The sequence below is a fragment of the Neovison vison genome, chromosome 12 (assembly GCF_020171115.1).
Source record: "Neovison vison isolate M4711 chromosome 12, ASM_NN_V1, whole genome shotgun sequence".
Lineage (NCBI taxonomy): Eukaryota > Metazoa > Chordata > Mammalia > Carnivora > Mustelidae > Neogale > Neogale vison.
Genome location: NC_058102.1, coordinates 27592170 through 27616569, shown reverse-complemented (window position 1 = coordinate 27616569; position 24400 = coordinate 27592170). Strand labels below are relative to the sequence as shown.

Genomic DNA, 24400 nt, shown 5'->3' with positions numbered 1-24400 from the left:
ACGGCTGAAGAGCTCCTTCCTCCTACTATATCTTTGCGTGATAGCAGATGGCACGTGGAGTTTAAATGATATCGTCACATCCACAGTACTGGCTGCAGAACATGCCAAATGATGCCATTTCGTGCAGCGAAAGATGCTAATTGCCAGTGGCTAATGAGCTCTGTGGAAAAAAACAGCAGTCCTAATATTGTGATGCTTTCCAACTCCCAATTTATCACTTGATACCACTTAGGAAACAGCTCGCTTGTTGAAGTCGACTTGCACAAGCGTAAGCTCAGGTTGCGATCAGCGCCACACACATTGTGAACACTGAAAAATTAATGAGATGTTACAGAAGCAAAGTCCACAGCTATGCGTCTATTTCTGGGAAAGCCAGCTGGATGAGTCCTAGTAGGTTTTTAAATTTCATTCTTGGGGGGCGCCTGGGTGGCTCAGTGGGTTAAGCCGCTGCCTTCGGCTCAGGTCACGATCTCAGGGTCCTGGGATCGAGCCCCGCATCGGGCTCTCTGCTCAGCAGGGAGCCTGCTTCCCTTCCTCTCTCTGCCTGCTTCTCTGCCTACTTGTGATCTCTGTCTGTCGGATAAATAAATAAAATCTTTTAAAAAATAAATAAATAAATAAATAAATTTCATTCTTGGTTCCATCAATTATTGAAAAGTTACAAATCAAAATCAGTGATCCCTGATTCTTTACTACCTAGAACAAGGGTTGGCCACCATCCAGCCTCTCCTTCAGACCCCTTCATTACAGTGTCTACACACCTGCCGTGTGTAGAGCAATAGAGCCATATGGGTAGTGGCCATGTCTCATTCTATTAAAAATATCTGGGGTCACCTGGGTGGCTCAGTAAATGAAGTTGCTGCCCTCTGCTCAGGTCATGATCCCAGATCCTGGGATTGAGCCCCATGTTGGGCTCTCCACTCAGCGGGGAGCCTGCTTCTCCCTCTGCCTCTGCTGCCTGCTCCCCATGCCCCCCTGCTTGTGCTCTCTTTCTCTATCTCAAAATAAATAAATAAATAAAATATTTTTTTTTTAAGATTTTATTTATTTGACAGAGATCACAGGTAGGCAGAGAGGCAGACAGAGGATGGGGGGGAAGCAGGCTCCCTGCTGAGCAGACAGCCCCATGCAGGGCTCGATCCAGGACCCTGAGATCATGACCTGACTGAAGGCAGAGGCTTTAACCCACTGAGCCACTCAGGTGCCCCTAAATAAAATCTTTTTTAAAAAATCTGTCCATATGGCCTCCAATCACTTTGTCATCTGTGGACACAGACACACTGATATATTTTTTTAAGTCCTGGGGTTAAATCATAAGTCCTCTGGGGTTCCAGGCTATACTGCTCCAATTACTGTTCTATGACCTTGACAAATGGGTTACCCTCCCTCATCTTCAGGTCCTTCCCTGTAAAAGGGGTTGTGGGAATAACCACCAGCCTCAGAATGGGGTCATGATGAATGAGTCCAATAATGTTTGGGGAGCTTTACCCCAGAATAGGCCATGTGGCAAACCCTCAATCAGTAACTGGCCATATTATTAGTAGCATGATTCTCATTGGGATTTGGAAAACCATCTGTTCTTATAACTGAATGTATGAGTGACTTTCCTATAATTCTTTCAAGCATAAAAAATTTGTGTGAGTATCTTCATCAGCTTGGACTGCTACAACAAACTACCACAGACTAGGTCACCCAAACAACAAATACTCCTCTCTCACAGTTCTGGGGGCTGGGAAGTCCAAGGTCAGGGTGCCAGCATTGTTGGGTTACAGGGAGGGCTTTCTTCCTGGCTTGGAGGTGGCCACATTCTCACTGCACCCTCACCTGGATGAGAGAGAACACACTGCTGTCTCTTCCTCTTACGATAAGGGCCCAGGACCCATCATAGGGGCCCTACCGCCATGACCTCATCTAAACCAAACTACCTCCCAGAGGACACATCTCCAAATACCATCACATTTGGGGGTTAGGACTTTCATTTATGAAACCTGAGAGGACACCAGCATTCAGTGTGTGGGGACACAACCTAACTACTAGTAAAAATCTGTCGCCAGGGCTGTTGCTCATCAGTTTTGCCCCTATTTAGGGACATGATTTGACTGTTCTCCTGGCAGATCTGAGGCTGTCTTTCCAGGGCTCCTTCCTCATATAAATGGAGGCAGGGCTGGTTACCGGTCAGGTCTGAGGTCCCAGGAGAAAGGGCATCTCTCCCCAGCTCTCCTCCAGAGCAGGAAAGCTCTAAGAGCTGCATAGGAAAGAGAAGGGAGAAACCTACATAAGGAAGGGATCCTCCTACACGTGTACTCCTCTAAGATGACCAATCTATTTTTAGGTTTAATAGATCTATTCTTCCACCCTAGAGAAGCAACATGTTCCACACATGCTGGGTGACCGAACGGGCCAAGCACTGGGCTAGTTAACTAATGCACCAAGATGCCCATCACCAACTCACAATTGAGAAAGTGGGAATGACATGTAAATTAGGGAAAAAAATATGTTAAACGGCTTGCATGGTGTTGGAGGTAGGTAGGCAGCAGTAGAAATAATTAGTGGAATGAAAAAACACTTCAGCAAATGTTCTCCGTAATGAAGGCAAATTCATTTCTCGAAGCCTCATTTTCGAAAGGAAACATTATTTCCTCCCTTTAAAATCAGCCTGTCTACTTGCTCCTTTATGGTTTGAGCCTTATATATCAAGGAATTCATATCTCTAGAAATGATAATCCACAGGAATCTAATAAACACCCTACTTTACTGTCCCCATTTTGCAAACAGGTAAGCTGAGGTTCGGAGAGGTTGAATAGCTTGCTTGAAGTCACATGGCTCTTCAATGGTGAGGTGGGGACTGACCCCCAGTGGTCCCAGAACGTCTAGCTCTGAATCTGTTTCCATCCTGATGTTGCCCTGCTTCTTCAAATGCGGGGCTCCACAACCAGACCTGGACAGTCTTCTCTTCTTTCTTTCCTCAGAGCTCTCAAAAATCTTCCTCTTCTCACCAGTTCAATACCATCTTTGTCAACCACTCCAAAATGTATCCGCCCACCTCTGTCCATTTTGCTCCAGTTCCATGACCCCAGTGGCCACTGCAAATGCATCTTAGTCATTAAGTTTGAGACCCCGAAACTAACCTTGGCTTATTTCTCTTCTTTGTCCTCTATCTCCTTTCAAATACACTTCAAATGCTTCTCATGGCTTCTCCTAGCCCATGCACTCATAGCAGAAACAACAAGGCCCCCAACAATGGTTGTCTTACTCTAAAGAGTTAATGTGGCCTCTAGGAGGACTGTCCCCTCCCTTCTCGCTGGTGTGTCAGCCCAGCACTCTGGTTGGGAGGCTGGTCAGACCCATGGAAAGTAACAGTGAGTGCACCTCAAGATAGAGGGCTGGCGCCCACTTTCCCACAGCCCCAACACTGCTTCTATTGTCCTGGTTTCTTTATTTTCCAACTGGCTGCTGAGTTTTTAAATTTCCACAACATGCAGTCACTATGGTTTCAGACATCAACAAAAGGCATATGTCCCAATTGCTGTAGGAGTTCTCCAGCTGGCTGTAAGATTCCTTTGCTACTGAGGAAGTTAATGAGCCTCTAACAGATTTCTTTCTCCAGTGCCATAACCCTACCAGAAAAACCAGCCTTGAGCACATTCTAGAACTATTACAGGTCTCCTTTCAGATACACTGAGAGGAGTCATCTAACCACAAGACCAGATAACCCATGCCTTCTCTTGCTCACAACCCATCAAACTGAGTAACTTCCACCAAATTGCTTAGATCCACAATCAAGCACCAAGCATCATGTCTGAGACTATAGAACATGTTAAGAAAATTATCTCTGATAAACACTTATATTGAAATGCAGTCACATTGACTTTAGAAAACCTTCCATATTGTTATGAGAAGTTCTTCCTAGTTTAGCTGGTAAAATGAAGTTAAGTGGGCAATTCATGATTTTGCAACAGAATACTGAATAAGTCAAAAGAAAATGTACAATGGTCAAACGTATGAAGTTTAAAAACCAAGTTACAAAAGGATGTGTAAATATGATACCAATAAAATTACTTACAAATATGATCAGAAAAAAGGTTTTCAGCAGTTATTTAGGCATAGAGATTATGGGTAACTTCAATTTTCTGTGTTTGTCTTTGTTTCTCAAATTTTTGGCAATAACCTTTGTAATCAGATTTTTAAAACTAATATTATTGAGAAATAAAAACTATCACAAAAATAAGTGGATGGAGCAAGGAGTCAAGATGGCAGAGGAGTAGCAGATTGAGATGATATCAGGTTGCAGGAGTTCAGCTAGATAGTTATCAAACCATTCTGAACACCTACAAACCCAAACGGAGATCGAAGAGAAAAAGAGCAGCAATTCTAGAAACACAAAATCGACCATTTTCTGAAAGGTAGGACATGCAGAGAAATGAATCCAAAGTGACGGGAAGATAGACCGTGGGGGGTAGGGCCAGCTCCCAGCAAGCGGTGGAGCAACAGAGCACAAATTCCAAACTTTTAAAAGTCCACTCCACTGAGGGACATCATTCCAGAGGCTAAGTGGGGTGGAGCCCTCATGGGGACAGCATTGTCTCAGGTCCCGCGGGGTCACTGAAAGATCAGGGGTGTCTGAGTATAGCAGAGTTTGCAGGTATCAGAGCAGGGAAGCCAGCTACAGAGATAGAGCCAAGGACTGAGCTCTCAGCTCAGGGTTACCTTAAACTGTGATCTCTGGTACAATCAGGCCACTGCTCTTTGAGCAGGTACCCCACAAGTGACAGATCTGGGGAGACTCACCTTCCTTCTCTGGAGGCAGGAATCTGCTGGATTTAGAGACTCCAAATGGGGCTGTGCGCCAGAGACAAAAACACTCAGTCATAGGTTGAATGAGCTTGGAGCATGGCCGGAGACCAGGAAGACAGGAGTGACTGGGCACTTTTCCACGAGGGCACACTGAGGAGTAGGGCCCCGAGCTCTCGACTTTTCTGGGCCAGAGATTGGGAGGCCTCCATTTTCATTCCCATCCTCCAGAGCTCTACGGAAAAAGTTCAGGGAACAAAAGCTCCCGAGATCAAAACTGAGAAGAATACTTAACCCAGCCCCTTGCAAGGGCAGATCAATTCCACCTCAGGGGAAGACATTTGAGAATCTCTACAACAGGCCCCTCCCCCAGAAGATCAGCAAGAACATCCAGCCAAGACCAAGCTCACTGATCAAGGAGAACAGCAGAATTCCAGAGGAGGGGAAAGCAAAGCATGAAACTCATGGCTTTCTCTCCATGATTCTTTAGTCTTGCAAAGTTAATTAAATTTTTTAATTTTATTTTTTCTTATTCTGATTTTTTAAACTTTTCCTCTTTCCTCTTTTAATGTTTTTTTTAACTAGTTTATCTTAACAATACCTTTCTTTTAAAAATCTTTTTAAATCTTCATTATTATAGTCATATTTTATCCTTCATTGTATCACTGTAACTTTATTTTTTGTATACATATAGGGTTTTTTCTTCTAAAAATTTTTGGATACAATTTCTTCTAATAGATCAAAATATACCATAAATCTAGCACAGGGCTTTGTTCTAGTCTCCAGCCTGAGAAAATACTCTTCACTTTCTTTTTCTAATCAACTTATCTTATCAATTCCTTTTTTAGATTTTTTTTTTAATTTTCATCTTTACAGCTATCTTCTAACCCTTCATCATGTTTACCCTTATTTTTGTATATATATATAAGTTTTTCTTTCTTAAAAATTTTGGGAGGTAGTGAGATAGTTTCTTTTAAGAGACCAAAATACACCCAAAAATCAAGTGCATGGCTCTGTTTTATTCACCAGTCTAATATATTTTTGTTTAATTTAAAAAAAAATTTTTTTTAACTTCTCATTACCTTTATTCTCCCCCTGATTTGGGGTCTCTTCTGATTCGGTTAATGCACATTTTCCTGGGGTCTTTGCCATCCTTTTAGTATTTTATTCTCTCGTTCATATATTCTTATCTGGATAAAATGACAAGGTGAAAAAACACACCACAAAAAAAAAAAAAAAGAATAAGAGGCAGTATTGAAGGCTAGGGACATAATCAATATGGACATTGGTAATATGTCAGATCTAAAGTTCAAAATGACAATTCTCAAGGTGCTAGCTGGGCTTGAAAAAGGCATGGAAGATATTACAGAAACCCTGTCTGGAGAAATAAAAGCTCTTTCTGGAGAAATAAAAGAACTAAAAAAGCTACTAATGAGGTGCAATCAAAAATGAAGGCTCTTACTGCTAGAATAAATGACACAGAAGAGAGAATTAATGATATAGAACCAAATGATAAAGAATAAAGAAGTTGAGCAAAAGAGAGACAAACAAATACTGGACCACGAGGGGAGAATTCGAGAGATAAGGGATCCCATAAGATGAAATAATATTAGAATAATTGGGATTCCATAAGAAGAAGAAAGAGAAAGGGGGGCAGAAAGTATATTGGAGTGAATTATAGTAGAGAATTTCCCTAATATGGCAAAGGGAACAAGCATCAAAATCCAGGAGGCACAGAGAAACCCCCCAAAATCAATAAAAATAGATCCATACCCCATCATCTAATAGTAAAACCTACAAGTCTTAGTGACAAAGAGAAAATCCTGAAAGCAGCCCAGGACAAGAAGTCTGTAACATACAATGGTAAAAATACTAAACTGGCAGCAGACTTGTCCACAGAGACCTGGCAAGCCAGAAAGAACTGGCATGATATATTCAGAGCATTAAACAAGAAAAACACGCAGCCAAGAATACTATATCCAGCTAGGCTGTCATTGAAAATATAAGGAGAGATAAAAACCTTCCAGGACAAACAAAAACAAAAGGAATTTGTAAACACCAAGCCAGCCCTACAGGAAATATTGAAAGGGGTCCTCTAAGCAAAGAGAGAGCCTAAAAGTAGTAGACCAGAAAGGAACAGAGACAATATACAGTAACAGTCACCTTACAGGAAATACAATGGCACTAAATTCATATTTTTCAATAGTTACGCTGAATGTAAATGGGCTAAATGTCCTCAAATAAAAGTCACAGAATATCAGAATGGATAAAGACAAAACCCATCAATATGTTGTCTGCAAGAAACTCATTTTAGACACAAAGACACCTCCAGACTTAAAGTGAGTGGGTGGAAAACAATTTAAAATGCTAATGGACATCAAAAGAAAGCTGGGATAGCAATCCTTATATCAGATCAATTAGATTTTAAGCCAAGACTATAAGAGATGAGGAAGGACACTATATCATACTCAAAGAGTCTATCCAACAAGATCTAACAAGTTTAAATATCGATGCCCCTAACATGGGAGCAGCCCATGTTAATTAATAACAAAATCAAAGAAACACATCTACAATAATACAATAATAGTAGGGGACTTCAACACTCCCTCACTGAAATGGACAGATCATCTAAGCAAAAGATCAACAAGGAAATAAAGGCCTTAAATGACATACTGGACCAGATGGACATCACAGATATATTCATAACATTCCAACCCAAAGGAACAGAATACACATTCTTCTCTAGTGCACACGGAACATTCTCCAGAATAGATCACATCTTGGGTCACAAATCAGGTCTCAACCAGTACCAAAAGATTGGGATCATTCCCTACATATTTTCAGACCACAATGCTCTGAAGCTAGAACTCAATCACAAGAGGAAATTTGGAAAGAACCCAAATACATGGAGACTAAACAGCATCCTTCTAAAGAATGAATGGGTCAACCAGGAAATTAAAGAAGAATTGAAAACATTCATGGAAACAAATGGTAATGAAAACACAACGGTTCAAAATCTGTGGGACACAGCAAAGGCAGTCCTGAGAGGAAAGTAACAAGCCTTTCTCAAGAAACAAGAAAGTTCTCAAATATACAACCTAACCCTCTACACCCTGCAGGAGAAGAGAAATAATAAAGATCAGAGAAGAAATCAATGAAATAAAAACAAACAAACAAACAAAAACAGTAGAACAAATCAACGAAACTAGGAGCTGGTTCTTTGAAAGAATTAATAAGATTGATAAACCCCTGGCCAGACTTATCAAAAAGAAAAGAGAAAGGATCAAAATAAAATCGTGAATGAAAAAGGAAAGATCACAACCAACACCAAAGAAATGCAAACAATTAAAAGAACATATTAGGAGCAACTATACACCAGTAAATTTGACAATCTGTAAGAAATGGATGCATTCCTAGAGCAAAACTGAACCAGGAAGAAATAGAAAACCTGAGCAGACCCATAACCAGTAAGGAGATTGAAGCAGTCATCAAAAATCTCCCAACAAAAAAGAGCCCAGGACCAGAAGGCTTCTGAGAGGAATTCTACCAAACATTTAAAGAAGAATTAATACCTAGTCTCCTGAAACTGTTCTAAAAAATAGAAACGGAAGGAAAGCTGCCAAATTCATTTTATGAGGCCAGCATTACCTTAATCCCCAAACCAGACAAAGACCCCATCAAGAAAGAGAATTACAGACCAATATTCTTGATGAACACAGATACCAAAAAAATCTCACCAAAATACGAGCCAATAAGATCCAACAGTACATTAAAAGGATTATTCACCACAACAAAGTGGAATTTATTTATTCCAGGGCTGCAAGGCTGGTTCAACATCCGCAAATCAATCCATGTGATACAACACATTAATAAAAGAAAGAACAAGAACCATATGGTACTCTCAAGAGATGCTGAAAAAGCATTTGACAAAGTACAGCATCCTTTCTTGATCAAAACTCTTCAAAGTGTAGGGATAGAAGGTACATACCTCAATATCATCACAGCCATCTATGAAAAACACACAGTGAATATCATTCTCAATGAAGAAAAACTGAGAGCTTCTCTGCTAAGGTCAGGAACATGGCAGGGATGTCCATTATCATCACTGCTCTTCAACACAGTACTAGAAGTCCTAGCCTCAGAAATCAGACAACAAAAAGAAAGGGCATCTAAACTGGCAAAAAAGAAGTCAAACTATCACTCTTTGTAGACGATATGATACTTTATGTGGAAAACCCAAAAGACTCCACTCCAAATCTTCTAGAACTTGTACAGGAATTCAGTCAAGTGTGAGGATATAAAGTCAATGCACAGAAACCAGTTGCATTTCTATACACCAACAAGAGAGAAGAAAGAGAAATTAAAAAGTTGATCCCATTTATAATTGCACCCAAAACCATAAGATACCTAGGAATAAACCTAACCAAAGAGGCAAAGAATTTGTATGCAGAAAACTATAGAGTACTCATGAAAGAAATTGAGGAAGACACAATGAAATGGAAAAATGTTCCATGCTCATGGATTGGAATAACAACTATTGTGAAAATGTCTATCCTACTTAAAGCAATCTACATGTTTAATGCAATCCCTATCAAAATACCATCAATTTTTTTTCAAAGAAATGGAATAAATAATCCTAAAATTTATATGGGCCCAGAAAAGAGGAATGTTGAAAAAGAAAGCCAAAGTTGGTGGCATCACAATTCCAGACATCAAGCTCTATTACAAAGCTGTCATCATCATAACAGTATGGTACTGGCACAAAAACAGACATATAGATCAATGGAACAGAATAGAGAGCCCAGAAATAGACCCTCAACTCCATGGTCAACTAATCTTTGACATGAAAGAATGTCTAATGGAAAAAAGACAGTCTCTTCAACAAATGGTGTTGGGAAAATTGGACAGCCACCTGCAGAAAATGAAACTGGACCATTTCCTTACACCACACACAAAAATAGACTCCAAATGATGACAGACCTCAATGTGAGAAAAGAATCCATCAAAATCTTTGAGGAGAACACAGGCAGCAATCTCTTCAACCTCAGCTTCAGCAACTTCTTCCAAGAAACATTGTCAAAGACAAGGGAAGGAAGGGCAAAAATGATCTATTGCGACTTCGTCAAGATCAAAAGCTTTTGCACAGCAAAGGAAACAGTCAACAAAACCAAAAGACAACTGACAGAATGGGAGAAGATATTTGAAAATGACATATAAGATAAAGGGTTAGTATCCAAAATCTATAAAGAACATATCAAACTCAACACCCAAAGAACAAATAATCCAATCAAGAAATGAGCAGATAACATGAACAGACATTTCTGAAAAGAAGACATCCAGATGGCCAACAAACACATGAAAAAGTGCTCCATATCACTCGGCATCAAGGAAATACAAATCAAAACCACAATGAGATACCATCTCACACCAGTCAGAATGGAAAATTAACAAGTCAGGAAAGGACAGCTGCTGGTGAGGATGCGGAGAAAGGGGAACCCTCCTATACTGTTGGTAGGAATGCAAGCTGTGCAGCCACTCTGGAAAACAGTATGGAGTTTCCTCAAAAAGTTGAAAATAGAGCTACCCTACAACCCAGCAATCACACTACTGAGTATTTACCCTAAAGATCCAAATGTAGTGATCCAAAGGGGCAAATGCACCTGAATGTTTATAGCAGCGATGTCCACAATAGCCAAACTATGGAAATAACCTGGATGTCCATCAACAGATGAATGGATAAAGAAGAAGCGATATATATATACAATGGAAAACTATCCAGCCATTAAAAGAAATGAAATCTTGCCATTTACAACAACGTGGATGGAACTAGAGGGCATTATGTTGAGCTAAATAAGTCAATCTGAGAAAAAGAATTATCATATAATCTCCCTGATATGAGAAATTTGAGAGGCAAAGTGGGAGGCTTGTGGGATAGGGAAGGAAAAATGAAACAAGATGTGATCAGGAGGGAAACAACCATAAGAGACTCTTTTTCCTTTTATAAATTTCTTTATAAACATATAATGTATTATTAGCCCCAAGGGTACAGGTCTGTGAATCAACAGGCTTACACACTTCACAGCACTCACCACAGGTATGTCCATAACCCCACTACCCTCTCCCTACCCCCCTACCCCTGGCATCCCCCCAGTTTGATTGGCCATTAGAGACTCTTAACCTCACAAAACAAACTGAGGGTTGCCGGGGAGAAGGAGGTATGGAGAGGGTGGTTGGGTTACGGACATTGGCAAAGGTCTGTGCTATGGTGAGTGTTGTGAAGTGTGTAAGCCTGATGATTCACAGACCTGTACCCCTGGGCAAATAATACATTATATGTTAATTTTTTAAATAAATAAATAATTTGGAAAAAATAAGTGGGTGATTCCATTCTAAGGAAACTAGAGTTTCTGAATATTCTGGTATTCTCTCGCGGAGAATTATCATGTTGGGCAGTGCCTTTAACAGTCTGGGCTTTATTCAGTCATCTGCTAAATGAAGAGTTGAACTAACATCTGAAGCACTTCTGGTGCTAAGGGGCTGTGATCCAGTATTTTGAGTTAGGGACTGGGAAGGAATGTCCATCATCCACAAGGCAGCACTGAACTGAAGTTTTAGCTTATTCTATGACTGTCCTGAGCCTTCTATGTTAGTCTTTTCACAAGTAAAACAAGACATTTGGACTAGACATCCTCACTGGCTTCTGTCCTCCAGGTCTGACATTCTGTGGTCCTGTGGGTCAGACCCTGGTTCAGAAATGGCTTTTCACCTGTTAGTAGCTCACAGACAAAATGTGCAGTCTTTTCTCATGTATATTAGAGAATGAATGGAAGACACTAAGGCTACTAAGTTTGTGTCCTTAAAGAATTCATACTTGAAAGTCCCGTTTCTAATGATATTTAAGCAAAGCAAAGACAAACACAAGAACCTTTCCTATCTGGAAAGCTGCCTGTCCTCTGTGAAAATTACAGACTTTGGAGCCCATGAACCCCCCACCTTTGGGTAGCTCTGAACTTGTTGGCTGCCATGATGAGGCGTTTTCTAGTTGTTGTGGTAGTCATTATTTTAAGTTGTCAGATTATTGCCTTGTTCGTAGTACCAGCAGAGCACAGGAGACAACCCCTTGGCTGAGCAGAACACAGTCTGAAACCCAGGGAAGCAATTTTATCTTAACAAAGATAATGGCTAGAAGACCACTTTGTAGACCAGAAAGCCTAAGACAAATGTCAAAAGCTGTCCACCATGAGTCACCTGTCTGGGTCTTCTTCAATAAGACAACTTCTTAAGGTCTCTTTAGATGTTAAAACCCTTACTTCACGATTCTTCAACAGTTAATTTCAACAAGCATTGCCAGTGGAACCCGGATCAGACTGCCCAGTTCTGGCTTTGGGGTTCTTGAGGGTTTTAGGGGTTTTTAAAATTTTTTTTAAATTTTTTGCTATTTTATTTTATTTTTTGCAATACACTGAAAAAGTCTCAAGAAATTCTGAAGCATAACTCATAACAACATTGATTTAAATTTCTTCTCCTTTTAAACCAAAAACAATGTATGTATGCTGTGCAGCACATTGGTTTGCATGGAGAGGAAATGGCATCTCAGAGTCACACAGAGAGAGGAAACTTATTTCTAACTTATATGTAAGTTCTGTGCTTTGAGTAGTTTGAGGGGCCACTAGCAAGAGGGATGCCAAGGGCCTGTAACGGGAACCATGGTTTTGGAAACTGCCTGTTCTTGCTGTGCGTCAAGTCAACTCACTGAGGTGGAAAGTTTTGTTCTCTCTTTTCTCCCATGTACAGGATGAAACCTGGAATGAAGTCATGGAAACACATCAGAAACTTCCCACCGACCAATTAGACTTGAGAAAGCAGCAAGAGGCCATGTGGGAACTCTTCACAAGTGAATGCACTTATTTCTTGGACCATTTATTAGTTCTTAAGATGGTAATGCTGGCCTTCAGTTTGCAGCAGATGGAAAATATTAATTTGATTCTCTGGACACTTGTTTTCTCCCACTGTGCTGGGAGAAAAAAAAAAGAAAAAGAAGAAGAAAAGAAAGGAAAAAAGGAAGTTGAAGAGAGGGCCCCTTCTTTCAGGGGATTTTTAAAAATTACACTTACTTTTTTTATTTATCTGTTGCTTAGTTGTCTCCTTGTTCTCTTTTAAAAACATGGCTTCTCAGGTTTGGGTAAGATCTAAGTAAACTAGTCCAGCTCCTCATTTGATGTCTGAATCCTCTTCTGCCTTATTCTCACCCATGTTCACACACTACTAGGGTCAAGGATCTCACAAACATCCTCAAAGCATCAGTCCCACCTTTGGTCAGCTCACTTTTTTGGAGCTCTCATTCCCTCATGAACAATGCCAAGAGAAGGCTTTTTTTGTTTTTTTGCTTGCTTGCTTTTTCTTTTTTTCTTTTTTTTTTTTTTTTTTTTTTTTTTTTTAGATTTTATTTATTGGACAAAGAGAGAGTACAAGCAAGGAGAGGGACACACAGAGGGAGACAGAGCAGCAGGTTCCCCACGGAGTGGATCCCAGGACCCTGGGATCACGACCGGAGCCAAAGACTGACGTTTAACCACCCAGGTGCCTCACAAATGCTAATTCTTATCAGCCATCGGGCCGCCCTCACAGATGTCTGGGACAACCATTCCCACGTCATATAATGGGCTTGGCTTACACAGCACATTCGTGATGTCTGCCAGGGAAATACCTGGGGAAGTGCCCTGAGGTAGTGCAGTTCTGAGCAGAGAATTCTGAGCAGAGAATTACCCAAGAACCATGGGGCAAAGAATGGGAAGGGAGCAGTCACCTTCCAAAACCACAGGGAAGAAGAGGCACATCGCCTCAAGGCTTCCTCTGCCCATAAGGCATTCAAACTCTGGCTACTCTCTTACACAGGAAAAATGCTGGGTTGGGACACTCGGGTTCAAGGTCTGAATCTGCCTCTGACTTTGACCTTGGGAAAGTCTAGTTCTACATTTCCTAAACCAGGGTTTGGCAGACATTTCTGTATAGGTCCAGACTGTAAATATTTTGGGCTTTGCAGGCCATATGGTCCTTATTGTAACTACTCAGCTCTTCTGCTGCAGCACCAAAGAAGCTATAGATAATTTGTAATAAAAAGAGAGAGAGAAATAATGTGGTACATTGGTGTATTACAATAAAACATGATTTGGGTAGCAGGCCTGGTTGCCCCCACAAGCTGTCATTTAAGAATTCCTGTGCTATGCTATAAAACAGAGAGGACAACACCATCTCTGGCTCTCTCATACCATCTCATCACTGCAATAATCAGATTCATTTTCTTTGAAATCTATCAGGTGCTATGCACATATCAATTAATATCTTCTGTAAGTAATATTGATTGTATTGGCCACAATGTTAGGTACTTTACCAGCAAACTTTAAACCACAAAGACTCAGGAAATTGAGAATTAGAGATGATATGTATTAGGATGCAGAAAATGAGTTTAAGTGATGCAGGATTTTAGTGGGCAATGTGGCTGTGGAGTTCACAGGTGGGAGGAACTTCAAGGTTGGCTCCATCAAAGGACTCAACTCCGAAAACAAAATTTTTTTTTTCCATATTTTACCCCTGCCTTCCATGGCATCAGCCCCATCCTATGGTGGGCTTCTGTTGTAGTCACAAGATGGCTGATGTCCTTGAGACCAGAGAGAGAGAGAAGATAACTTCTCAGCACTCATGCCAATGTCATGATGTTCATGTTCATTGCACTGGCTTCAGTTACATGCCTTCCCCTGAACCAACTACTCTAATAAGGATGGAAAGTGCTAATTGGTTTAAGGCAATCAAGGCCCATCTCTACCAGTAAGGACACCTTGGCTCACAGAACATGCAAGGCATGGGGAAGAGTAGATACTGCAGGGAAAAGCAGAAGATATTATGGAAGGGGAAGACTGAAGCTGGGTGGTATCCAATAGACATTCACGACAGAGCACTAACCCCCTGGACTGTACTACCTCCCCTGCCCAATTAAACAGCATAAGAATTTTTAAATCCCACTGTAAGCTATACAAGCTTTTTAAACTAGCATTTTCTGTATGTTTGTTTTTTTTAGAAAAGCCAGTTTGAGTTTATTGATTTTCAAGTGTCACTGTGTATGTACAGTATTATGTATCAGTCTTCATACAATCAATGCAAGTTTCCCAAAGTTGGTTATATTTTGTAAGTCAAGCAATAAAATAAATAAACCAGAGGACTGGGTATCTTTTTAAATGGACAGATTTTCTACAGAGCAAAAACCTTATAACAAAAACAGTATTTCTCCTAATTTTCCCTACTTATCTGTTGCCATTACTTCCAATTCTTACAATGATGTTGTTTAAATATTTGGATATTGCCAGATTTCCCGACAACCAGTACCCTAGGCAAACCTCAGAGAGATTGTGGGCTCAGTTCCCGACCTCCACCATAAAGTGAGTATCGCAATAAAGCAGGTCAAATGAATTTTTTGGTTTCCCAGTACATATAAAATTATCTTGACACTATAATATATGTCCATCAAGTGTGCAACAGAAGTATATCTAAAAAACAATGGTCATATCTTAATTTCAAAACACTTTATTGCTGAAAAATGCTAACCACCCTCTGAGCTTTCAGTATGTCAGAACCCATTTGCTGGCGGTGGGCCTTGCCTCAGTGTGGATGGCCGCTGACTGACCGGGGTGCTGGGTGCTGAAGGTTGAGGTGACTGTGGCAATTTCTTCAGATAAAACAACAATGAAGTTTGTCACATTGGTTGACTCTTCCTTTCACTTGAACACTTAAAGGCCATTGTAAGATTATTAATTGTCCTAATTTCAATATTGTCTCAAGGAATAGGGAGGCCTGAGGAGAGGGAGAGAGAGAGATGGGCAATGACTGGTTAGTAGAGCAGTCAGAACACATACCCAACATCTATCAGTTAAGGTCACCATCTTCTATGGGTGCTGTTTGCAGAGCCCTACAACAGTTACAATAGTAACATCAAAGACCGTTGATCACCGATCACCATAACAAATAAATATTAATGAAAAAATCTGAAACATGAGAATTGTGAAAATGTGAAATGGAGTGAGTCAACACCCTTGGAAAATGGTACCAAGAGGCTTGCTCGACACGGGGTTGCCAAAAACCTTCAATTTGTAAAGACCGGGTATCTGTGAAGTGCAAGAAAATCAGCAATGTCTGTACACAGGATTTGGGGAAGCTCTAAGTCAGTGGTTCTCAGAGTGGGGTCCTTAGACCAGCAGTATCAGAGTCACTTGGGAACTTACTAGAAATGCATATTCTCAGGACATCTTAGTGGCTCCATGGAGCCTACTTTAAAAAAAAAAAAAAAAAAGGAAAGAAAGAAAAAAGGAGAAAAAAAGAATATTCTCAGACCCTATCAGAGACCTATGAGTCAGAAATTTAGGGGATGGACACTACTCTTTGACTTAACAAGGTCTCTAGGTAGTTCTGAGGCAAGTTTTAGAAACATTCACTGCATTAACATATGGAAATGGAAACTGGAGAAGATTGGTGGTCTAAAGTCCAGCTTTTTTACACTTAAACTTGAAATAATTGGTCCCTTTGAATGTTCATCGTATTTCTACAAAGTAGGCCTGTTTCAAAAAATTGATCTCTAGTTTATAGAATGAGGGCAAGTTATCTGTGAGAATTAGTTCCTTCTTGACTTGCTGCAGTTTTCCTGTTGTATAAAGGAATCAGATCAAGTAATAAAAACATAAAGACTCCTTTAATGTTTCACCAATGTTTAATGCCTTTTTCAAATCTAAACATCTTCCCAGTTATCAGATATTAACTCATTAGTTGTCTATTTTTAATTTCTTGAACGTACAAGATATTTGGGTCTTTTGCAGAGGAAGAAGTAAATGAGAACTCATTATGAATGTTGTTTTGGTCTTACGTTAGTGCCATTGGCAGGAAAAGAACCCTTGAGATTTCTTTGGCCCCGGGAAGCTGAGAAAGCCCCTTTGAACAGATTATGTCCAACAAGCATCTGTGAGAGCTCACACAAGCAACAGCAACTTTGTACAGAACAGCTCATTTCCCATTTGTCCTATGGGGCTTAAATGTTATCATTTGTATTTAGGAAAATTTTTAAACCTTGAAAATACTGATTTCTACATTGTCTTCTAAAGTTATACTCAGGAGGTTAATGTTTAATGTTCTTGCAAAGGGCAAGTTTCAAAATTGGAAAATAGAAAGTAACTGCATTTTTTTAAAAAGATCTTCATGAATATATTAAAATATCTACAAACTCATGAATATCTCCTGGATGTGGCTGTATGGAGACTTTTTGCAAACCTAGAGGCGTTGAGTCAGATGAGTCACAGTGGGTAGACTCCAGTAGCCATGTTTTCAAATTTACCAGAGGATCATAAAAATGTACGCTTATTCTATTCATGTGGCTTCTGTTCTATATTCCATCCCCATATAATGTCATGACCAGGAGTTCGGATTAATAAGCAGGAAATCTAAATGTCCATTGACATCTTTCCGATAGATTGCAGATATTACTGGGCCTTCGGTAACATCTTCCGTCTTTCTGTGGTCATTTAAGAAGTAAATGTAATGTTTGCTTCAGTGGCACACATACTAAAACTAGAACCATAGAGAAAAGACTAGTATGGCCCCGGCACAAAGATGAGGCACAAATCTGTGAAGCATTCCATATTTTTTCTATGATACAAGCTCTGGAACATCTTCTAGAATCTAGTCAGGAACCCACCTGATTTAGTGCTGTATTCAGAAGACATAAAACAGTGCCTGGTGGGCCTGGGAGGGCTTGAGAAGCAATGTGGAATATAGGAATTTCCTCAGTAAGTAATGCTGAATACAAAAAAAAAAAAAAAAAAAAAAGTTGAACACATTTGGGTTTTTTTTTCAGATTTTATTTATTTATTTGACAGACAGAGATCACAAGTAGGCAGAGAGGCAGGCACAGAGAGAGGAGGAAGCAGACTCCCTGCTGAGCAGAGAGCCCGGTGCGGGGCTCGATCCCAGGACTCTGGGATCATGACCTGAGCCGAAGGCAGAGGCTTTAACCCACTGAGCCATCCAGGCACCCCAAGTTGAACACATTCTTAAGATCTCCATCATTGGGGGGCCTGGATGGCTCAGTGCGTTAAGCCTCTGCCTTCGGCTCAGGTCATGATCTCAAGGTCCTGGGATTGAGCCCTGCATCGGGCTCTCTGCTCAGCAGGGAGCCTGCTTCACCTCCTCTCTCTGTCTGCCTCTCTACGTACTTGTGATCTCTGTCTGTGCCAAATAAATAAATAAAATCTTTTTTTTTTTATCTCCATCATCTTCATAAATATTTATTTTCAAATAAATGTCCTCTTCACACATATATTATAAATAAATAATATCTTTCTTCTAAAAAGGAAGAGAAATACCAACAATAATTTATATGTAAGATACACTGATAAGAAAATATATATTGGAGAGCGGAGAAAAAGAAGTCTTTGAATTTTGCCAGGACATAAGTTCGAAATGGAAAACATCTCTAAGAGTGATACCCGAAGCTCATCAATTTTTGACTCCTTACCCTTGGAAGGGTGACTACTCTTGTTTTCTTTCTCCCTGGCCCTTAGAAAAGCTTTGGTTTTGTGAACAGTCTTTTCAGCATCCTCAAGGACTGGGCCAAGCCTTTGGAGACTTCACGGCTGGTGGATTTCATTTCCAAGCTCACAAAGGTAAGATCCTTCTGGGATGACCCAGCTTTGTTCCATAAATTCACCCACCTCCCAGGAGAGTTAGGTACGGGCTCCCTGATTTGTGTGCGTGTGCTATCGTGCCTAAGAACGTTCCATGAATACCCTCCCATGAAAGAGACATCCTTTCCTCTGCCATCAACATCTTTCAAAATAACTTGTGGCTCCTGTTTGCCACTGTCACCCCTCCTGCGTGGGTTTTATGAACACAAAATTCTGCATGCATGGAAACACCATTTCCAAGTCTGTTTTGTAAAATTATTTCAACTTAAAGCAATATTCATGGCAACAGTTTGTGTAGGCTAATTACATGGTTCAGTTATTCTTCTAACGAAGTGCCAGGCTCTCAGAAAAGAACAAAATAAACCTTCATCTCTATCAACACCCTTAATACGACTTCTGTGTGAAGGAGAAGAGAGAAGAACCTACACCTTTGGTTTGAGAGATACTATTTATTTCCTGAGTAAATATTTGGACCTCCTCCCCCACTTTTTTACTTCGACTTTTTAAACCCAGCCCCTCCTCACGGAGCAAGATTTTAATCTTTACAAGCCATTCAAAAAACCCCCATAGATTGAGATTTACTGAGCACTTACTAAGGGCCTAGGTGTGGGGCTGAGACCCTATACATGCTAATCTGTAGAATTAGACGCTGTCCCTAGTTTGGGGGAGTTTTCAGTCCAGTGGGGGAGAAACGGATGCGATAATGATGCCAATGATATCATCCAATTGAGATAAATGCTGAGGAGAAAGGAGCATAGAGATCATCAAAGAAGGCTTCTAAGTTGGGGCAGATGGCAAGATTTTACAGATAGGAGACTCTTTGCAATGATGCTCAAGGTGAGAGATGAAGGAGTATTAAATGCACTGAAACAAGCATGAAGTTAGGTGAAAGTAACGAGATCGTTAGTCACCTCTGAAAACAGATTTGAATAAGAAATGCTTTGAAAAACAGGGGAAAGAATGTAGTACTGGCAATTAGATAAACATCTCAGGATCTCTCAATCCTTCAGAACATGTTTAAATTCGTTTTTAGTAAATAGTCTGGAAAAACATCCACTTCTCCTCAAAACACATAAGTTGTATTCGTCTGCTGGGGTGGCTATAACAAACTGTCACAGAGTGGGCAGCTGTCAAACAACAGAAATGTATTTCTCACCGTTCCAGAAGGTGGAAGTCCGAGATTAGGTCACACAGCATGGTCAGGAGAGGGTCCTCTTCTGGGTCGCAGACTTCCCATTGTATCCTCACATGGAAGAAAGAGCCAAAGATCTCTCTGGAACGTCTTTTATAAAGGCACTGAAACCATTCACACAAAGGCTCTATGCTTATGACTTGGTCTCCCAAGGGCCCACCTCCGAATACAGTCACACTAGGGCTTAGTATTTCACATGTGAATTTGAGAGGACACAAATCTTCAGACCATAGCATAAGAGCACTTGTAACCTACCAAAGCACGGGGCATCGATAGACTCTTAATTCCAAGTCTGTAATATAACCCACGAGGGAGTGCTTCATATCATGTTACAAATAGGCAAAGGTGAGTTATAAAAGTTTTCCTAAATTTAAGTGACCCTATATCAATCAGGTTAACTTCTACACAATTTTTGTATCACAATAACAACTTCCAGATCTCAGTGGCGTGGTGTCCCTGCTCTGGGACCCAGGCTGAAGGAGAAGCCACCAACTGGAATGTTACCAGTCTTCATGGCAAAGACACGAGAGATAGGGCAGAGCCTTCACTGAGTCTTTAGGTATCTGCCTAAAGCAGCCCCAGGCATGGCTGTTCACACTTCAGAGGTCCAAGAAAGTCACATGGCCAACTTCACTGTTAATGGAGCAGGAACCTGTAATCCTCCCCAGGGAGGGGAACTGGATGGACAGGATCACCACACTGCCTCACAGGAAGCTCCCCTGGAGGAAGACTGGGGCATTTGTTGTTCACACATGAGCCATCTGTGTGAGTCACTGCAAAGGAGAAGGAAGCTTGGAGAGGTCAGATAATCTGGCCAAGGTCACAGAGCTAACGGGTTTTGGAATTGGATTTCTAAGCCCTGCTCTTCATGGTCTCAACGGTTGCCTCTTCATCATGGCATTTGTCAAGCATCTCAGTGTCTTCTGAGAAGTCCTGCTCTCTATCTCCAAGTGTTTCCTCCCAGAGCTCAAAGCCCACTGATTGAAAAGAAACTCACAGGGTCGTCTTTCAAATTACTTCTTGCTGAAGCCAAAATGTGCCCTTTCTCCTCATTGTGTCTTATCCTCTGAGGTCCTACCAAAAAACAAGTTTTCTGGGCTTTTGTTATCTGTCTTCACTACTGTCACTTCCTTTAGTGGCTTTGCAGGCTGGACCTGCTTTCAGTGGTCCTGTTAGCAGGAAGTATGCATGCCTCCCTTCTCCCATTCCATCACATGACAACATTATTGGGAAACCTTGATGGGACCCATTACTCATTGTGTGTGTGTGTGTGTGTGTGTGTGTGTGTAGGTGGGAAGGAAAGAACATACATTTATTTTCAAACAAAAGTTGCTATTTGTTTATAAGACACCTCTGTTGACTTAAATAAGCATAGCTGGCTCAATACATCACTATACACATGTTTTCACACTTTCAGAAAGCTTCTGAGAAGATATATTGAGACAGGTTTCTCTTGTGGCTCAACTGGATTTCAAATATTCTCTTCAGAATTCTGAGTAATGGTGCAACCTATAGAGCAGGGCCTTGCCCTTTTCATTCCCCAAGGCAAAATACCCACTTCTGGGAGAAAAATCCATGGTATGAACAAGAGAAACAGTCTTCTTTTTAATGACTGGGAAGTTTGAAAATACTGTACAGGAGGGAAGGTGAACCAATCTGACCGCTTCTTTCATTTCTTCTGAAGCAATTGCCAAGATTTCTGTAGTAGGATTGAAGCTCAGAGAAGTAACACCTGTAACCAAGTTCATTATAGCTTTTATCGGCTTTGGATTTGTTTCTTGGAGACAAGAATCTTGATTGTATATGTTTACTACTCCACAATTAGAACCACAAGCCACATACTGTCCATTCCTAGATGTGGCAATGCTTAATCCATATAAACTGCCTTCATCAACAAATCTGTTAAGGCATTTTCTAGAGTTCACATCCCAAACATAAACTTCCCCATTGCCTGAAGAGGCGTATAGTTTCTTGCTATCTGAAGAGAACGTGGATGCTGCAACCCTTTCATTAATTTTCATGCTACCAATCAGTTCTCTGGTCTTCATTGACAGCAAATGAAGATATCCAACAACACCATTTATCAGCAAGAAGGACCCATCTGGAGACACTTCAAAGCTCCTCACTATCTTCTCTTTCAAACCTCTCACTTGATGCGCAGGAATTAGCTTTCCAGCCAGCATATCATAGACATAAAGAACCTTGCTGTGGATGCTTGCGGCTAAAACCTCTTCTCCAGTAGCACTAAAACAGGCCTTAAATATTGGAAACTTCTCCAAATAGATGCTCTGGATTTTAGGATTTGTTTTTCCATCAACCTGAAACAGCGACACGGCATTATCTCGCGCGGCAACCATCACAACCTGCGCACAAGGATGGAACTGCACGGACGAGATCCGAGCCGTGGTAGGATGCTCTGCGTTAGCATGGAGAGAGTTCTTTAGCTTTAAGATTCCTTTAGGAAGAGAAGCTGATGTAGATATGAAATTCCCAGTCCTGTGCAACAAATCATCTTCGTCCTCTTCACTTTCACCCTCTGAAGATGTCTTCCGCTTACCAGTCTCCGCCCGGGCAGGTACACCCCCATGGCACGCTGGAATTCTTCCTTAAATCTCTTTTGAAGCTTGTCTTTTGAAAGTTTACTTTCACTGGCATTTTTCATCCTATCGTTCCGGAACCGATTGCTCATCACGTCAACCATGTCATCATTGTCATCTTCTTCATCCACCCAAACTGGCTTCTTTTGAAACAGAAAATTATCTGTTGCTTCGTTCTCCACTTCTGAGTCACCTGAGTCTTCCTGCACGTGAACCCGCGAGCCCTGCAGACGCCGCAGACACGCGTCCTCGTTGTCCTCGACGTCGCCGAACACCAGCTCCTCCAGGCACCGTTCCACGGCCGGTTTGTCCTCCTCCAGCGTCAGGCGGTTCCGCTGCCGGAGCCGCCTCTCCTCCTCCGCCGCGACTGCGATCGCAGTGGCCGCTGCGCTCAGCCGGGCCGGCGGTTTCCGCTGCGATAAAGGAGCAGCCTTTCGGGGCGGCCCGCCCGGCCCTGCTCCGGCTCTCCGGCCCGGCTTCGTTCGGTCTTCCGGTCCAGACTCACTCCGGGTCTCCGGCCCGGCTTCGTTCGGCTTCTACATTCTGGGGGCATCGTTGGGTTGGAGAAGAAACGCAGGCGGCTCACCCATTACTCATTATTTAAATCAATAAATCTATCAAGGAGCACCTAGATTTAGCAACATGGCAGGTGCTATGGAATCCCAAAGAGAGTGTCTCCCATTAAGGTGGCAGAAGCATTGGTGATGAAGGAAGAGTACCGTCTTTCCTAAGAACCCCTTCCTTGAGTCGTTGGCCATTGGTGTGTGCTCAGTTAGACCCTTATCTATGTAAGCTCATATGTAGGGATTGCCATCTGCCTTACTTGAAAATAAACTTGAGTTGGTTTACCCATGTGAAGTCACTATAGCAGGTTTAGGACTGATCCAAGTTCTACAAGATTAAAGTAACAACATGGAGCTCTTCATCAGATTTTCTACAAGAACAGTGAAGCGCCCCAAATTTAATGCCGTATTTTTAGGAACCAGCAGGAGAATTAAGTTTGTGGATAATTTGAAGGACTATCTGATGAAGAGTTCCAAGTTGTTACTTTAATCACATATGACTGACGCCAGTTTAACATCAACCAACACAAGCACGGAAATCCAAGGCGATGATGGTGCTTGGGACCCATGTGGGTACCTAGGTCTCAACAAAACATAAACAGAAGTAAAGGGTGAATTAAACTAAGATGTCCTAAGTAGAATTTCCTTTAAGAATGAAGGGTCAGGAGGCCGTGGTTTATCGAGGAGTTACCCGCTGATGATGAGAATACCATTTTTTGTTTAAAAAGTGTTCATCCGGAAGACAACTTGTTTCCATCCACAGGGTCACAGCTCCTGCTGATCCCAGAGTTCCTCAACTGCTGTCTTTTGAGAGCCTGAGGCAGAGAGATGACTTTGGAATTTATTTGAAAGTAAAGCACCATTTTCTTTTATATTTTTCCTAGGACTCTTTGGATGTAATGGGTACTAGGAATTATTTCACCCAATTAAATGGGAAAGAAGAAAAATAAATGATCAACAATACATTTTAACTACAGTTCTGCTTTCCTCATAAATGCAGAGTCCACTGCCCACTTAGGAATTTTACATGGTGCGGGGCGCCTGGGTGGCTCAGTGGGTTGGGCCGCTGCCTTCGGCTCAGGTCATGATCTCAGGGTCCTGGGATCGAGTCCCACATCAGGCTCTCTGCTTGGCGGGGAGCCTGCTTCCCTCTCTCTCTCTCTCTGCCTGCCTCTCCATCTACTTGTGATTTCTCTCTGTCGAATAAATAAATAAAATCTTTAAAAAAAAAAAAAAAGGAATTTTACATGGTGCATATTTGGAAACATTAGACCATCATTCCTGAAATTTGGGCAGGGCTTCAAAATGTTTGATTTGTTCATTGTTTGTTTTGTTTCGTTTTGTTTTGTTTTTTGGTGGTGTTGTTGGATTTTTTTTTGTTTTGTTTTGTTTTGTTTTTGGTGGAAGAAATTGGCACATTGTAAGGACAAAATAGAACAAGAACGGAGCTTTGTTTATGAACAAAAGTTTGGCTTTTGTAGGATTTGGTCCTAGGAAAATCCTAATGCACAAAAGCCTGGAGCCCCATTTACACTC

At 41.2% G+C, this 24400-nt stretch overlaps 1 protein-coding gene and 1 non-coding gene across 2 annotated transcripts; one reads left to right on the top strand and one right to left on the bottom strand.

Annotated features, from left to right (window-relative positions):
* Nucleotides 1–17371: 17371 nt before the first annotated feature.
* Nucleotides 17372–17474, top strand: LOC122892810. The gene has a single exon (XR_006381492.1). It is a non-coding gene; the product is annotated as a U6 spliceosomal RNA (small nuclear RNA).
* A 3619-nt stretch (nucleotides 17475–21093) lies between these two features.
* LOC122892104 (U3 small nucleolar RNA-associated protein 18 homolog) lies at nucleotides 21094–22854 on the bottom strand. The gene is given in 3 exon segments (XM_044228259.1): nucleotides 21094–22291; nucleotides 22294–22788; nucleotides 22791–22854. Coding segments are annotated over 3 exon segments (1662 nt in total). The 3' UTR covers nucleotides 21094–21188.
* Nucleotides 22855–24400: the final 1546 nt, after the last annotated feature.